This window comes from Oculina patagonica, chromosome 13 (assembly GCF_052425735.1).
Source record: "Oculina patagonica isolate OP01 chromosome 13, crgOcupat, whole genome shotgun sequence".
Lineage (NCBI taxonomy): Eukaryota > Metazoa > Cnidaria > Anthozoa > Scleractinia > Oculinidae > Oculina > Oculina patagonica.
In genome coordinates this window covers 1,995,520-2,012,900 of record NC_135770.1, presented here as the reverse complement: position 1 = coordinate 2,012,900, position 17,381 = coordinate 1,995,520, and the positions used below count along the sequence as shown (strand labels likewise).

Sequence of the window (17,381 nt, the reverse complement as noted above, 5' to 3'; positions counted from 1 at the left end):
ATACTCTCTCCAGTGTGAAAGCCATTCTCAGTCGCTATACAAAGAAAACGAAAGGTGACGTAAGTAGATTTGTCCATGTTTTGGACGTTGTTTTATTTGTGGACATCCTCTCTATCTTTTATTGATCAACGCATTCTTAAAATATTGTTGTGCTATATTTAAATTAAGAAGATGCATTAGATTGTTGCTTGAAGTATTTTACATGTTTAATAATTATTTGTAATTACAAAAAAATGTTACAGCCACCACTTAGGTGGTGTAATATAGAAAGAAAGTGTAAACAGCCCCTTGAATACTTGAGTCAGGTGAAGGTTTTCAAGGTACAAGTTAAACAATAGAGGTTCTTCAAAACCAGAAGGAAAGACACATAAACATACAGAATGAAAGCCGTGAGCCTTGAAACCAAACAACAAATTACATCCTAAATTAAAGGGGCTATTTCACGCAATTTTGGGCAATTTCGGCACTGACCAACTGGTTATAGAATTAGCTAAAATATCACGATAACGGCTTAAAACTGTATTATAGAATAACTCATAAAAAACACAGAAAGGCCAAAAAGGGGCATGGATGGGCAAAATTCGAGATTGCGTTCGGGTAAACTTGGAAAACCTCGGCCCGACTATTTTTCAAGTTTATCTCAATTTGTTTGAAAGTGTCATTTACAATGCTCAAAAATAATCCTTGTTTGTTATGTGGCTGTGATTTTTCCAATAAACGACTTTTTCTCTGTCAATTTGAAGTTTACAGCTCTTAATTAACGGAAATAAATAGAATTACCTAAAATACCGCGACCAAGCCCCTGTAAACAAAAGCGTACATTACCAACCGTCACAAATTTGTGCAATTTCAGGGCACATACCACAATCCCGGGAAGGGTCAGTGTACCCTCGACCCGTACTCACCGATGGCATCTAAACACGGATGGATCCGTGTTGCTGCTGGGCCTGCAACCTTCCAGCGGTCACTTGGATGTGGCATGTGCCTTAAGATTACAGGCAAGGGCAAGGGTAGTGGAAATAATCCAATCGTCGGAAAAACAAAGGCGGTGATAGTTGATCAATGCGCTGGTGGCTGTGGAGAGAGTAAGATCGAATTTGTTATGTTGTCTTGCTTCTTTTTGTGTGTACTGACAGTGTAATTTACCCCATCTGACTAGCTAATATTTTGGGCACTAGGTTGGTGAATTTCTTCGATATCTGCGCTCTGAGTTCGGCGATTAGTTGATACAGTTTTGAAATAAGATATGGGTCAAGCTGTTCTTAAATCTTTGGATAATGGTTCCAAACTGTAAACAATTTTTGTGAAAGAACCGGAAGCGATGGCCCAAAGTGGACAGGACTGTTTTTCTGCATGCCGGTCAAACGCTCCGGAATGATATGTTTTGCTCGTTTTGTTATAGCACAACTTAAGTAAAGCGCGCTCTGATTGGTTAATTCAGCGTCTACTTTTCACTCATGGGTGTACACTGACGTATGCTTTTAACCTTAGCGCGCGCGCTGATCTGATGCGACATGGCACAAGAAATGGCCACTACTTCACGAGTTTTTTCAAATTTTCTCGATTTTCCTGTGAATTTGAAAAGCTTAACGCCTAAATGTTGTGCTATAAAACAAATGGTAAACGCCATAACGTACACTATTGAGTTATGGAAGTACCTGGAAGGCTTGCTAAACTTTTAAGAAGCTAGACTGCTAGAGTCGAACTCGGTTATCCCCTCGTGCGATTCTTACGCTTTTTTCGTGCTTAGCAGCCTCCTGCGTACATCCATAACTCAATAGTATACGCTTTGGCGTTAACCATTTGTTAAATATTGTATTGTTTGACTTTCCAGCTGTGGTGGCTGTTATTAACCATCTGCAGCCGTTTCCTTTTCAGAACCTCTCCGTCAACTTGAAGGACACACTATTAGTTAAACTACTGTTAATCTTTGATTAATAATAATAATAATAATAATAATAATAATAATAATAATAATAATTATAACAATAATAATAGATAATGCAGCTCTGATTCAAACAATTCACTTTGTACAGTCGTTGTAACATTGTTTAAGCGTATTATTATTAATATCATTTCAGCGGGATTGGATTTATACAAACAGGGTGATGGGCGATGGAAAATCAGTTACAAGGCCATCAATTGCCCAACCATCCCAGGAAGCGATGGAAAAATCCAACTGCGTTTCCAGGGAAGCAATCCTTGGTACATCAAGCTACAAGCCAGAAACACCAAGTTAGACATCAATGTCTGTTAGATTTATTATGCGTGATGGACATTAACGGTTTAATCGAATAATTATCAATTAATATATAGATTTAGCCGAGCCTAAAAGCGGAGCACCACACTTAAAACGGCATTTTAAAACTTTCGTTAAATACTCTATGAAACGCCTAAAATTGCAAGGGATAAAAATTTGATCATAGCAGCACTTTAAGATTTCTGAAAATGCTCTCATTGAAAATACTGTTATTGAAATTTAATATTAAACGTATACTACTCAAGAAAGCTTCATAGCCGAAATAAATCATCAATTCCAATCGCAGAAATTGCACGTACAAAATTCTGTCATTACCCTGGACAAACACGTGACATTTGAGCCTGCGATTTAATAGAAAACTATAACCTGTTCAGCGGTTAGCTTTAAAAACATAACCTGAATGAGCTGTTAACTTGAGCCCGTAATACTGGTCAGCGGGTACCTTGTTTTGACAGCTGTTGTGACTCCCCTCCCCCGATCGAGAGTCTGTAGGCGCAGGCGCGCGTACACTCATTCGATAACCAAAATTTTTCGGCCTCATGGGTTTACCAAATTTTCTTACCAATGGCACTCCGCTGGAGCACTTCGCGCGCTGGAGCTCCGCTACAGCTTGTCTAAAAGTTTATGTTGCAGTAGGGAATTGTTAGAATTGTGTGTGGGGGACCGCGGTGCAGAAAACTACAAAAACAGCGAAAAGGGATACGTATTATCAGCCGGTAAATAATTTTTGTTATAGAACCGAATAAATAAGTACACTTGTTCCCTGACAGACAAATGAGGAGCGTGAAAACGTTCATCAACAATGGACCGTGTATTGTTTTGATGTCTCAACAAGTTTTCAAAAGTAACAGATTTTCGTTAATAGTGTTATCTTTTTTTCAAGAGTCCCGACCGCTGGAATGGAAGTGCTGGTGAACAACAAGTACCACTGCTTGACTCGACAACCCGATAACTTTTTCGTTGGCATGGGACTTGGTAAATTCTCGACTCCTCTGAAAGTGCGCTTAACCGCCATCACTGGTGAACGAGTGAAGACAACCATTTCTGAGATCAAAAATGACGTCAGTTTTCCAAGCAGTGTGCAGTACAAAGGAATCAAAGGTCGAAGTAAGTAGAACGCACTGTGAATCAAAAAGTTCAGTTTGTGGATGAAATCTAGGGTGTTGTTACGTTTTCAGTGATATGCGAACTCAGAAATCCAAATTCAGCTAACGATTGCGTTTTTCGCTGCCGTCAATCATAATTAAGGCGACGGCAAACGAACCATAAAAAACAGAAACAAACAAAATGGATCGAAATCCTTCAATCACTTCTGATAGAGGCGACCTTTCAATTCGTGTTCGTCAGGGCCAACCGATTATCAATTTCATAGGAAAATCAAATTCAAATGTATTTTCTTTTTTCTTTTTTCTTTCGCTCTGTAAAAATGGAATTGAAGTCCCATTTCTAAAATCCGTTTTTTTCACTATGAAAAACGACATCCGACATTCATTTTCGTTTTTCTTAATTTTCTTCGCCTGGAGTAAAACGGAATTAAAATTCACTTTATGCTTTTTTATCGCTTACAGTGCGAATATTAGAACCCGGACAGTTGGAACAAAGTTAACCAATCACAACGCTAATTGAGAACAAAGAATGGCGACCTTTTTTAGAACTGGACCAATATCGTCCAACACCGCAAACAATAGATTTGCAACAAAATTTAAACAGTCAACAACGGTTGAAACAGTTGCGGATTTCTCAGGAAACTTGCCTTGTATTTGATTGGATAGTTTCGATCCTAAATTTTCACTGACTGCACCGAATTTTCAGTAGCGCTCGTAAAACCGTATAAATCAAAAGTTGGATTTCACAGACTGAAAAATTCTTCAAAAGAAATTTTCTGATAAAATTGTATTGCTCTTCGTTGGTGATAGCAAAGTAAAGAATAAAAGGACGCTTTTATTCACGACAAGCGCAAAGACGCGAAACGGGATGGAATTGTTTCAAAGAACGTCTCACTGAAATGCCTATTCCGTCGTATGCAGTGTCTTATGTCGCATGTGAGCAGAAAGTGAATAGAAACGTTCTAGATTTCATGTTTGAAAAGTCAGTTGTTTTCACTCTTTTAAGTTACATACTCGTGTTTGTTGTGATTATTTTTTGTTTCTGACGAAAGACAAAACAAGAAAGATTTGGGATGCCGCCACAGCGACAACTGACCTTGCATATTTTATGAATGGCAATTTTGCTTTGATTCGCCGCTTGAAATGAATTTTCTCCCATAAAAGTTTCAGTGACTTTAGCCTGTGGTAATTTTATAAAACCACATAAAGATTGAAGACTCAATGACGAAACGGAACAAACTCCTCTTTCACGAAAACCGCGAGTTTACAAAGTTGTAACAGTAGATAACCGACAAAATGAGTCCGTGAGCAAACAAGAGAAAACAACATTCGACCTGATGTTTACATTTCACGTGGCCTCAAATCGTGTCAAAAAATGTAAAGTGGTAACTTGTGGACAGTTAAACGGCATTGACCGACGATATAAGTATTCTGTTTTCGTGAATTTCAAAGTCATACGAAGGTGTAAAAGCAATTTGTTAACATTGGCGAAGAAGTGACTCGCATCGATTTCAAGGCAACAGACAGAGCAAAGCTACTGAAAAGCTAGAGCGAAATGAAAATAATTAGGCGTGAATTTGATTTCACAGTCTTCATTTTATTTCCGGAGTGAAAATTTTCAAACAAGAGCGAACACAGTGTGGAATATTCAATTCACAACTCCTGGCCGTGAAGAGAAAATTCACGGTTCGTAGTTTGATTTGTAAACTTTTCGCGAAGATGATATTGTAACATACATCTTGTATAACTTGTCTAACTGACTCTATCTACGATCTCTATCTACGACCTCTTAAAAATTAAGGATCGAAACTAACCAATCAAAAACAAGGCGAGTTTCCTGAGAGGTCCGCAACTATTTGCAACGTTGTTGAGTTTTCAAATTTTTCTGTAAATCTATTGTTTGCGTTCTTGAACGTCATTGGTCTGTTAACGAAAAAGGTCGACATCCTTTGTTCTCAATTAACGTTGTCATTGGTTAACTTTGTTCCAACTGTCCCGGTTCGAGTATTCGCACTGTAAAATCGGATTTGAATTATCGCTTGTTTGGAATTTCGTATTGAATTCGAGTTACATGACCAATGGGTAGTGGCCATGTAACCCGAAGGTCGTGGGTACGGCCCACCTGAGCAACTAAATGTTTTTCATTGGCCAGGATTCGCACAGTGTATCACTTAATCGTACATTTTTAAGAAGAAGTAAGTTGTACTTATACCCACATAAGTATCATGAATGTTATTCTCAGAGGTAAGGATGTGTTCCAATTTAAGAATTATAGTCATGAATACTTATGTGGGTATAACTACAAAATTACCTCTTCTTATGACAGTATATTTTTTGAGTTGCAAACATTTTTCCGTTCCCTGCTGAATGTGAACAGCTACGTCGCTTTGTTTTAAAAATGAGACTTTAATCACTCCATTTTTACAGCGCGGAAGAAAAACGAAAATAGATTTGAATTTCATTTTCCTACGCAATTAAAAATCGGTTGGCACTAAGGTACACGGATTCTTTTGACCCGGTCGAAGTGAACTTATGTTTCCCGAGTCCCGAGAGGTCCGCTGTGATGATTGACTGCAGCAAAAAGCGAAAACCATTGGTTGAGGATTGACTTACAGAGTTTGCATATCACTGAAGGCCGCAATAACTATTCAGCTATTGAAAAGTACGATGGCACAGAACAGTTGTGTTGATTTTGTAGCAAACCGTCGTTCTAGCTTTTAAATTTGGGATGGGGAATTCTGGTGTTAAAGTTGGAAACAACTTTTAGTCATTCGTCTTCATTGCACGTGGGACATTCGAAAATAGTTTATTTCGGGGTAAGAACGAAGGAAAACTACACCTGGCAAAGCGATAAAGTAGCACATTTTTCAATTTTTTTCAACCGCCGGCTTCGACTGCGACAAATTTTTAAACTTGGTGTTATATAAAAGCAACTTTTAAGTTGTTGGTTTTGTTATTTTATGATTAGAAAAGCCTTCCAACATCAAATGTTTCGGTCAGGGAGATAAATACCCGTTTCCACCCCGCGGGATGAAGCGTAAGTATGACTGTTTACTGTTTCATTACTGGTCATCGAGCGACTTTTAAATGAAATAAAAATTGACATTAATTTACGAAGGTTGCACTTAATAATTTTGCGGTTGAAGGTCTAATGGCCTTTTGGATTCCCGATCGAATTAGAATTTAGAAGTGTTGGTTTTTATGGAGGGAGGAAGACCGGAGAGCCCGGAGAAAAAACTCTCCGAACAAGGATGAGAAACAGCAACAAACTCAACAAACATATGACGCCGGGTCCGGGAATCTAACCCGGGCCACATTGGTAGGAGGCGAGCGCTCTCACCGCTGCGTTATCTCTGCACATGATTTCGGTTTTGTATTACTTCGCTTAATGATTGGTATAAAACACTCGTGCCACTTTTATGCAATCAGATGTAAAACCAAAAACAATCGTGACCTCCGAACTGGGAGAGGCTCCATTGTTTAAAGTGGGAATGTCTAAAATAACATATAAATAAAACCCCAAAAGCACACCAATCTGGGCGTGGCGTAATGCAAGCTTTAGTTTAACCTCTTCCCGCCAAAAAACAGACACACATTTAAAATGATAAGACTTTCTCATCGAATGCTTTTATCTATGAAAAAAAACGTCATATCCTGCTACCAACACAGTATATGACAGGGTTTCTTTTTATTTCTTCGCGGAAGCCCTAAAAAATACCTTCAATCTAAATGATAGCGACGAATATTCCCGCCTCTTCCAAATGGGGGTTCCTTCAGGGGTTAAACCATATTTTTTTGTTTAAGTTGGAAATTATCCAAAGAAATTTAGTAAAATTATAATTAAAATTAACTGGAACCTTACTTTTTTTTTTTTTTTTTTTTTTTTTTTTTTTTTTTTTTTTTTTTTTTTTTTTTATTTTTTTTTTTTTTTTTTTTTTTTTTTTTTTTTTATGGGCTTTTTTTTTATTTTTCCCCTATAAAAAGTATTATTATTATTATTATTATTATTATTATTATTACTCCAATACTGGGTTGGCTCAAACCTTAACGCTAATTGAACAACCAGGCTCGTCAGGCTCTTAGCTAACTAATTTGGTAATTGATAGCTCTCTTGCTACATAAAAAGAAAAAAACTCATTACTTAAAATTTCTTTAACGGTTTTGTGTTCGATACAGTGAATATTTCCGTTCTAATTTTTTTTTATTTTTTATAAATTTACAGCTGGTGCCGGCCGGGGTTAATTGCCCGATCTACCATTTCCATGTTCACGTGACTGTCACATGGGCATCGTGTTTTCTGCATCCACCGGGCTCTGGACATGTTTTCAGCTAATTAATTTCTAAAAGTCACGAAATAAAATGTTGAACTCCTTAAAATTAAACAAATTGTGGTCATTCTCAGTTGACATAACAGATGACAATGACATCAGTAAAACCCTTTTAAAAACACAATTTATTGTAGTATCAACTCACTGAGTGGAAATCGTCATCAGCCACCTTACAACAACAAGTCAACAACAACAAGAACAAAAGTACCCAGGCGATATTCTCCGCCTAGTGGCCCATCAGATCAGAGCTTATCCCGGTTTGAGAAACATGAAACGACTGGGAGTATTTCTACTCCACCCTGGATGGCATGCTAATCCATCGCAGGGTTAACCTCAGCATTAGTTCACCGGCACCCATTTATACCCCTGCGTAAAGAGAGGCACAACACAATGACTCCGCCAAGGGGTCGAACCGAGACCGCTCGATCCGGGGTCCAGCATACTAACCATTCCAAAATAATAGTATGAGTCAATAAAAAAGTATCGCACCCCACGATTTTTACTGATGCTGAGAAATGCGCTGAAATTTTAACCCATAGCCAAGAAATTGCCGAAAACCCCCTCCCTTAACCTGCAATAAGGCGTTCTTTTTTTGAAAGTGAGAGGGAAAAAAAAGAACGCCTGATACATTTATTTAACCTGCCGCCAACCGCTTCCTAATTAAAATAAACTTCGGTGTCGTTGTCAAACTGAGAAATCCCTCTTTGTAGTTGGCGGCAGATTCGGGACTCGGATTCTCAAAAGTGATGAAAGACTGGGGAAAAATGAAATGGTGGTTGCGGAGCAGGCTGGGAAGGGCGAAGAAAGATAGGGACTGGGAGATAATGTTTTTAAGATGCGAATCTGGGAAAAATAATGTCGCCGGAAAGTTTTGCGAATACAGCGAAAAGACCATTTCAACAAGCTTTTCAGCAGCAGACATTACCTTGTCCACACAGCCAGTGTAGGAAAGAATGGTGCTTTTATTTTCCTGACGGTTTGGACGATCATAACACTCTGTGAATCACTTCTTCCTATCTTGTGCTCAGATGCGAAGTAAGGTTAAGGGCGCAGCTCTAGGTTTACTTTGAAGAACATAGTTAGGAACGTGGATCGGCAATGAATTCCTTTCCTTAACCACTAAGAAAACGTCTTCCAGGTCAACTTTGTTATAACCTTGATAAAGGGAAAAATTATCACATAGTTTGCAGTTAGCCTGAGGACAACCAGTACTAACAAGTGGTATTATTATACATTAGAATTACTTTGAACACGTGATTGGTCGGCGCTCGTCATTGTGCATGTGACTTGACATGACCCAATTCTGCAGCAGATGGTTATCATGTCGAGTTCAAGTCTGTTCCAGCCCCTCGTCCGTGTAGTGCTGTCAAACTTTTAATATGGCGGAGCGATTCGCCTCCGTTTCCGAGGGGCGTTGATCAGAATAAATTCTAAACACAAAGAAAACAAAAAAATTGTAAAATCTGATGATTATCTGAAGGAGAAGAACCTGGAGGAACCACAGATAAACCGCTGGCGTTCTCGAAGTTTACGCCGGCGATAAGGAAGTTATGGCAAATTGTTTGAAAACGTATAATAAAACAATTATTGAATTCGGTTTCACATGAATCGGAACAAACGGGTCGTGCCCCTCAGCCTTCGGCTTCGGCAGATAACACAGACCTCGGTTTTGATATCAGATACATCTCAACCTCATCCAATAATTGCTTAATATTCAGATTCTCGGTAAGCTCTTTGCAACGATTAAAAGGCCCAATTATTATGCCCTATAACGCGTATGGTCTACAGATGATATAAATAAACCTGGACGATTGCTGACAAATGCTTCAAATATTGGTTAATATTATTTAACAAATGAACGCGCTGCCCATATATGGTCAAAATGTTAACGTTATCTGTCATCTGTACAAAACAGATATCCTGCGATATACGTAGGTTGTGAAGATTCGTCCGAAGTCATGTAAAGCGCTGCATAATTACAGTTTTTCTACCTCTAAAATGTGTTTTGTTGACCATTTGTTTAATAAGAAAACAATTATCCTGCTCAATTTTGCGGAATATCGGCTGATTTTAGCCAACTCAGCCTACGGCCTCGTCGGCTAAGTATCAGGCGATATTCCGCGCGATTTCGCAGGATAATTGTTAAATATATCAAATTTCACTACCGTTCTTTATCTCCCCTATAAGCTTACTATTATAGTCTAACTTTGTATTGATTTATTAAGACATTTAGATAAAAAGGGTGCAAAGCGAACCTTACTCATCCTAAGGCAATTTTGTCGACAGTACTAATAGAAAACGATGTCAGTTATGAGATTTTGAAGCATTTGTACTGGCTACATAGCAACTAAAAGAGTAAAATAGAAGTTTATTTTGCACCCAAAAGGTGTGAACGTGATGTTTACCAAATTAAGGAACTATTTTTTCTCTAAGAAATACTTTTGTTTTTTCGTTTAAAATAATGGTCTCGACTGTGTATTGCCGAAGATTTTGCATTTTTAAATTTACACGTCACCGGTTGTATACAGAGCGTAGATGTTCAGTTGCTATCGCGCTCAGCGGATATTTCTTAATAACGAGGGCTGCAGTATTTCAGAGTTGTTTTCTCAGCTTTGTTTGCCAAAGAACACAGCTAGACTTAGGCAATGAATGTAGCGAACGTTACCTTTTATGTCTGGTGTTAAATAGGACAATTGACTCTATTCAGCAGATTCCGTGTAAAGAAAGGGTTGTTTGATTTTCAAAATTGCCCATTGTTATCTCTGCTCAAACCATTTTACGAGGTCTTTTACTCTAGCTGAACGTGTTGATAGTGTTGTTTCAGTTGTCTGACTTTATGTGCTATACCAAAACAACTTACTGCCTCGCACAAATTGCCTGTTAATAGTCTGCCAATAGTTTAACATCTTCAACTTCAACTTTTATTGTTTTTAGTTCAACTTTTATTGTTCTTTAAGCAGCTGTTGCGAGTTTTTCTTTAAATGGTAAATAAATCTTGAACAGCTTTGTTCTTACGTGCGTAATAAAAAGATCAGGGTATTCTCTTTGAGACAAACACTTGCAAAGAAACTAAGGAGGAAGGATATATACCGCAGGGACAAGACAGGATCTGTGGATATGGAGTCTAAGCGAGTACTCATTACCCTGATCGCACTAGCGTTCATTGGGACTGTGATAGAGGTAGGGGTCGAGTTATCACTGTTAAGGATAAAAAATTAGTAGGATTTATTTTACCAATCCGTCGATTTTTTGTGTTTGAGTGATTAATCTATTGCGAGAACTACTTTTTAAGGTTCCCAGGACGTTTGTGCTACATGAAACAAGATAAAACAAAATTTTAAAATTAGTAGACTTTCAAGTCGAGGAAGCAGCCAGTTTGAATAACATGAGTCACTCAGGAAGCTTCATGTACCGTTATATAGGTAATCGTAGTTAATCGTGACTCGCGCTTCCGTGTTTTCTTGACTTCCATCATAAAGTAAGATCGACGATAAAAAAAAATCAAATCTATGAAATAAAAGCTATGAACGAGATCAAATAACCCAAAACTGGAGTGAGACCTAAACTCAGGTTTAAGGTTTTTCGTAATTTTGACCGTTCGGTGTAAATGTTTGCGAAAGATTATTATGCGAGGGTATATTTTTCCGCTGGCTTTTTTGGCTGATCGCGAAAAAAAAAATCGCGAGAAAAAAAAGAACTAAACTCCTGAAAAATAGTTGTTTTATACGGTAGGTACTGAATGCAGAGTTTTAATGACATTGATAATTTTTAACTCTGACAACACTGAAGAGATGAAAAGAAAAGTGGAAGCGTTGTGAGCAATATTGTGCCCTGTAGAAACCGCTCTGAACTCATGCATACCCCTCGCAAAGGAGGAAGGGGGGTGGGGGACGTAAAGAAAATCGAATTTTACCAAATTGTCTGTGAAAGTAAAAATTAACATTTTCCTCTTTGGCCGTTGGTAAACAGCTTTATTTTCGTGGGTTCGGGAATTCGTTTCCGCGGAAGGCACACTCCGCCGGATTTGTTAGACACTAGGGCAGGCGTAACGACTCACTGGGCTTGATACATTGGGATGAAATGTGGTCTATATAAAAAACATACAAACGTACGAAGAAAGAAAAAGCAAATTAATTTGACTTTCCTGGACCTAAACAGTAAGATATCTTCTTCTTCTTCTTCTTCTTCTTCTTCTTCTTCTTCTTCTTCTTCTTCTTCTAAAGTTAATACTATCTAGATAACACATATTTAAAGGATTAACGTCAATGCTATTGTATATTATTATTTATTTCGTTTGTCCTGACTTTTTTTTTTTCCTGAAAAACTGTTAAACGTTTTAGGCTAATACTCTCAAAAGAGTGGAACTCATTCTCAGTCGCTATAAAACGAGAACATACGGTGATGTAAGTATATTTATCCATTGATTATATTATTTAAATATTGTGGTGATATTTTTAATTTTTAAAAAAGCATTACATCTTTGCTTGAAGATTTTTTAGTTAGCCGTGTGACTGACGAACACCCAGCAACCTGTGTGACCATCAAGAGGTTGCCATAGCAACACCGCATGAGCTTAAAAACGCAATTTTTACATGTTTAATAATTACTTTTAAATAACTAAAATGTTACAGCCTGGAGTCAGGTGACATTTTCAAGGTACAAGTTAAACAACAGAGGTTCTTCAAAAGCAAAAGGAAGGGGAATATTTGTATACAAATAGGGTTTTAATGTTTTCAACCCTACCCGACATTAGCGTTGGGTGAATTGTGTGACATTATGTCACGATTATGAGGTCACGGGATAGGGCCCATGCAATGAATCATCATAACACCCTCTATAGTCACATGCTGTTCACCAAAGATTCGCATCGTGCGATTAGTTAGGTGAATACAGCTGCCCTTTCTTTTGTTTGTTTGTTTCTCTCACTGCCCAGCAAACAAAGCGCGGGAAATGTAGCACTCAATGTTACTATTTATTTCTTAAGGGTGAGGACATGAATGACCTGTAAGCATATGAAGGAAGCCAAGAGCCTTGAAACCAAACAACAAATTACGTCTTAAACAAAAACGTACATTAACCACCATCAAAATTTTTTGCAATTTCAGGGCACATACCACAACCCCGGGAAGGGTCAGTGTACCCTCGACCCGTACTCACCAATGGCCACTCAAGAAGGATGGATTCTTGTTGCTGCTGGGCCTGCAACCTATCAGCAATCACTTGGATGTGGCATGTGCCTTGAGATCACAGGCAATGGAGAGGGCAGTGGAAATAATCCCATTGTTGGAAAAACAAAGGCGGTGGTGGTCGACCAATGCGCTGCTGGCTGTGGACAGAGTAAGATCGAATTTGTTATTATGCCTTGTTTCTTTTTGTGTGTAGAAAACGGGAAGCCTCGACTCATGCGGCCCATACTGCCGGAGCTTATCCCGGTTTCCGTAGCATTAAGCGGTTAGGGATATTTCTTCCCCCCCCCCCCTGAATGATGCTAGTCCATCGCAGGGTACTTCCCCCAGCATTATGTTACCGGTACCAGTTTATTCACCTGGGTGGAGAGAGGCACTATGAGAGTGAAGTGTCTTAACCCATGAACACAACAAAGTGAACCAGGCCAAGCCTCGAACATGGACCGCTCGATCCGGAGTCCAGCGCGCTAACCATTAGGCCACCGCACCTCCCATTCTTTTTGTGTGTTCTTACATTATTTTTTACTTCATCTGGCTAGCTGATGTTTAGGCACTACGTTGGTGAATTCTTCAATATATCAACACATTGAGTTCGGCGAATAGTTGATACAGTTTTCAAATAAAATATGGGTCCAGCTGTTTATAAATCTTTGGATCATTATGACAATTACCAAGAACTGTTCTAGAATAGCTTGACCTAGGAGGCAGTCGTTCCTTTAGTTTGATTTTTCAGGTCTGGGCCGTAACCAGGCCGTTTGCCATAGATGAGGCAAATGTTGTGAGTGTCGAAGGCACGAGCCGCTAGTGGGGCCTGGAAAGAAAATTTTGAAATCTGAGACACTTTTTTCAGCATTTTTCATGTTATATTCAGTTCTTTTAGAAAAATCAATTGTGTTCAACTTGGGATCATTTCACCACCTCAGCGTTTTTTCTTTAAAAAGTTTGGGTTAAAATCTAGACGAGGTAAGTGCCTCACACAGCCGATCGTTTCCAGGACCTTTCCGTCACCTTGAAGGACACACTATCAATCAAACTACTGTTTATTTTTGGCCCAAACAATTTACTTTTTACAGTCGTTTCAATACGTCCAAGTAACATTCTTTTAAGCTTATTATTATTAATATCATTTCAGCGGGATTGGATTTATACAAACAGGGTGATGGCCGATGGAAAATCAGTTATAAGGCCATCGATTGCCCGACCATCCCAGGAAGCGATGGAAAAATCCAACTGCGTTTCCAAGGGAGCAATCCTTGGTACATCAAGCTACAGGCCAGAAACACCAAGTTAGACATCTGTTTATTGTTTGATTTATTATACTTAATGCCAGAGCATAAATAGTTCAGTTGCCTCCGTTTATCTTACAGTAGCGAATTGTTAGGGCAAACTGTTGATTTCAGATGGGAAAGCTGTAATTATTTCACTTTTTTGGGTTGGGGACCGCGGTGGTGAAAATTACAGAAACAACGCAAAGGAATATGTATTATCAGCCGATAAATAATTTTTGGTATAGACCTGAATAAATAAGCAAACTTGTTTTTAAACAAATAAATGAGGAGTGTGAAAACGTTTATCATCAAGGGACCGTGTATTGTTTTGAAGTACCACCAAGTTTTCAAAATTTACAGTATTAGGCTTTTCATTAATCAAATTTTTTTCTTTTTAAGAGTCCCGACAGCCGGAATAGAAGTGTTAGTGAACGGCAAGTACCACTGCCTGGCTCGACAAACCGATAACTTTTTCGTTGGCACGGGACTTGGTAAATTCTCGACTCCTCTGAAAGTGCGCTTAACCGCCATCAATGGTAAACAAGTGGAGACAACCATTTCTGAGATAAGAAATGACGTCAGTTTTCCAACCAGTGTGCAATACAAAGGAATGAAATGTACAAGTTAGTAGAATAATTGGTACTGGTATTTCATCATCATCATCATCAACATCATCATCATCATCATCATCATCATCATCATCATCATCATCATCATCATCATAACTCATCGCGCCAGTAGACGCATAAGGCCGTAACAAGCTTTATTTGCATGTCAATAAATATACACAGTATTGCAAAGGCGTAAAACTTTACTGAAGCGAAACTTATAACGATCATAGCCATGTAGTAGAAAAAAAGAAAAAAAAATTACGTATGTGTTACATCACTTTCATTCGATAGAAGATTATTTCGTAAAGATAAGCATCTCAAAATGAACTTCATCAGTTGAAAATTTATATAATAATTATCAGAATTCATTTATTTTTTAGTGGCTTGCATAGGAGGTAATTGTGTTATGTTTGGTATTTGATTCTTCATTTTTTGTAAAATTCATCTAGTACAATGGAAAGGTAAATCAATTTTGTTTGTTCCACGTAGGGCAAAGTTCAGTTTGTGGATGAAACTTAGGGTGTGAGCTATTCATCTATTGAAGAGTAGATGATACAGTTGTCGTTCTAACTTTTAAATTTGTCTCTTCTGCACGTGAAAAAAAGGAAAATAGTTTATTGCGGGATAAGAACGAAAGAAAAAAAAACTGGCAAAGCGATAAAGTAGCAATTTTTTTATTTTTCTTTTCAGTCGCCGGCTGCGACTGCGACAAGTGTTTAAACTCGGTGTTATATAAAAGCACTTTCCAAAGGATGGATAATTATTTTGTTATTATTATTTATTATTTTATTGAAAAAAAAAATTGTTTGCAGGGCCTAGAAAGACCAAATAAATTGTTTTCAAAAAGATATGTATAACAAAACATATTTGGATTTTGGAAAAAAAGGTTTGCCGAGGAAAATTTTTCATCCCCTCCAAGAAAATAATGGTCCTTCCCTAAGTTGTTGGTTTTGTTATTTTATGATTAGAAAAGCCTTCCAGCATCAAATGTTTCGGTCAGGGAGATAAATACCCATATCCGTCCGGCGGGATGAAACGTAAGTATGACGGTTCACTTGTCCTCTTTGCCATAGAACGACTTTCACTGGAATGTCGAAAGTATATGTACGTAATTAGCGTTTGTTTTGTTTTTGCATTACTACGCTTAATGATTTGTTTAAACTACTCGCCCCATTTTATCATACAAACAGATGTAAAACCAAAACCAACCGTGACCCCCGAACTGGGAGGGACTCTATTGTTAAAGAAGTGGGGAAGTCTGAAATTAAATTTAAATTAAACCCCAAAAGAAGACCAATGTGGGCGTGGCTCAAGCTTAATTTAACTCCCCCCCCCAAAAAAAAAAAAACCAAAAAAAAAAAAAAAAGACAAACAGTAATAACGATAAGAAGTTGCCATCGAATGCTTTCATCTATAAAGAGACTTCATATCCTGATCAACCTAAGCTACTTATGAAGTAAGGCAGGGTTTCTTTGCATTTCCTCGCGGCAGCCCTAAAAGATAAGATCACCATAAATCACGCCTCTTCCAAATGGGGGTCCACTCAGGGTTAACCATATTTTTCTTGCAGTTTGAGGTCATCCAAATGAATTAAGTCAAATACAAATTAAAAACAATTAGAAGCTTACTCTGATACTCGCTTGGCTCATACCTAAGCGCTAATTGAACAACCAGGCTCTTAACTAACTAACTTGCTACCTAAAAAGAAAACATAATTAAACTTATTTTATTACAGTGAATTCTTACTACTTACTTATCCTCATCGGGCCCATGAGGACTCTTGAGGCCGGATTACAGTGAATAGTGTCGTTCTAATTTCTTTTCTATTTTATAAATTTTCAGCTGGTGCCGGCCGAGGTTAATTGCCCATCTACCATGTTCATGTTCACGTGACTGTCACATGGATATCATGTTCTCTACATCCACTGGGCTCTGGACAAGTTTTGCTTGGAGTCCTCGGATGCAATATAAAACTTAAGCTATTTATATCGGAAAGTCACGAAATAAAATGTTGAACTCCTTAAAATTAAACTGACAAGCTGTGATCATTCTCTTGACATAACAGATTACCATGGCAACAGTATAACCTATTAAAAACTAAATCTCAATACCCTCCATACGTAGATGTCTTGCTATCGCGCTTAGCAGACATTTGTTAACCACGAGGGCTGCAGTGTGTTAGGGTTGTTTACTCAGCTTTGTTTGCCAAAAAGCACACAGCCATGCTTAGGCGAGGAATTTGGCGAACGTTACCTTTTTGTCTCGTGTTACGTCGCGGTCACGTCGTGAACGACGTGACCGTGACGTAACACGAGATTATCCGAGTAGACTTGGTAGCTCACAATAGTGCTTTGTGTAAGACCTCTCGTAAGGTAACGAAGTGATAAAGTAGCAAGGAAACAAGGTAAGAAATAGCCATATTTACATAGATACATTTTGCTGATAAGATGCACCGGGATGCTGTTCTTCGTATTGCGCGTTTTCTCTTGTCGAGTTTTAAAGTGCTTATTTACGCGTGTGAGACATATAGTGTAAATGTTTGCATTATGAGGTATGTGTATAATGTAATATATTACATGAAGTACTATCTTTAGTAATACCGCCAAATCTGATAAGGAGATT

General features: G+C 38.2%; 2 protein-coding genes across 2 annotated transcripts; both read left to right on the top strand.

Annotated features, from left to right (window-relative positions):
• On the top strand, positions 1 to 16,790 carry LOC144636790 (uncharacterized). Its single transcript, XM_078495991.1, has 7 exons — positions 1 to 59; positions 854 to 1,085; positions 2,082 to 2,235; positions 3,144 to 3,367; positions 6,335 to 6,403; positions 7,589 to 7,692; positions 16,705 to 16,790. The coding sequence occupies exons 2-6, from the start codon at positions 908 to 910 to the stop codon at positions 7,606 to 7,608; spliced, it is 645 nt and encodes a 214-aa protein (XP_078352117.1). The 5' UTR covers positions 1 to 59; positions 854 to 907; the 3' UTR covers positions 7,609 to 7,692; positions 16,705 to 16,790.
• LOC144636787 (uncharacterized) lies at positions 10,541 to 16,790 on the top strand. Its single transcript, XM_078495987.1, has 7 exons — positions 10,541 to 10,874; positions 12,035 to 12,097; positions 12,800 to 13,031; positions 14,013 to 14,166; positions 14,548 to 14,771; positions 15,728 to 15,796; positions 16,602 to 16,790. The coding sequence occupies exons 1-7, from the start codon at positions 10,812 to 10,814 to the stop codon at positions 16,619 to 16,621; spliced, it is 825 nt and encodes a 274-aa protein (XP_078352113.1). The 5' UTR covers positions 10,541 to 10,811; the 3' UTR covers positions 16,622 to 16,790.
• Positions 16,791 to 17,381: the final 591 nt, after the last annotated feature.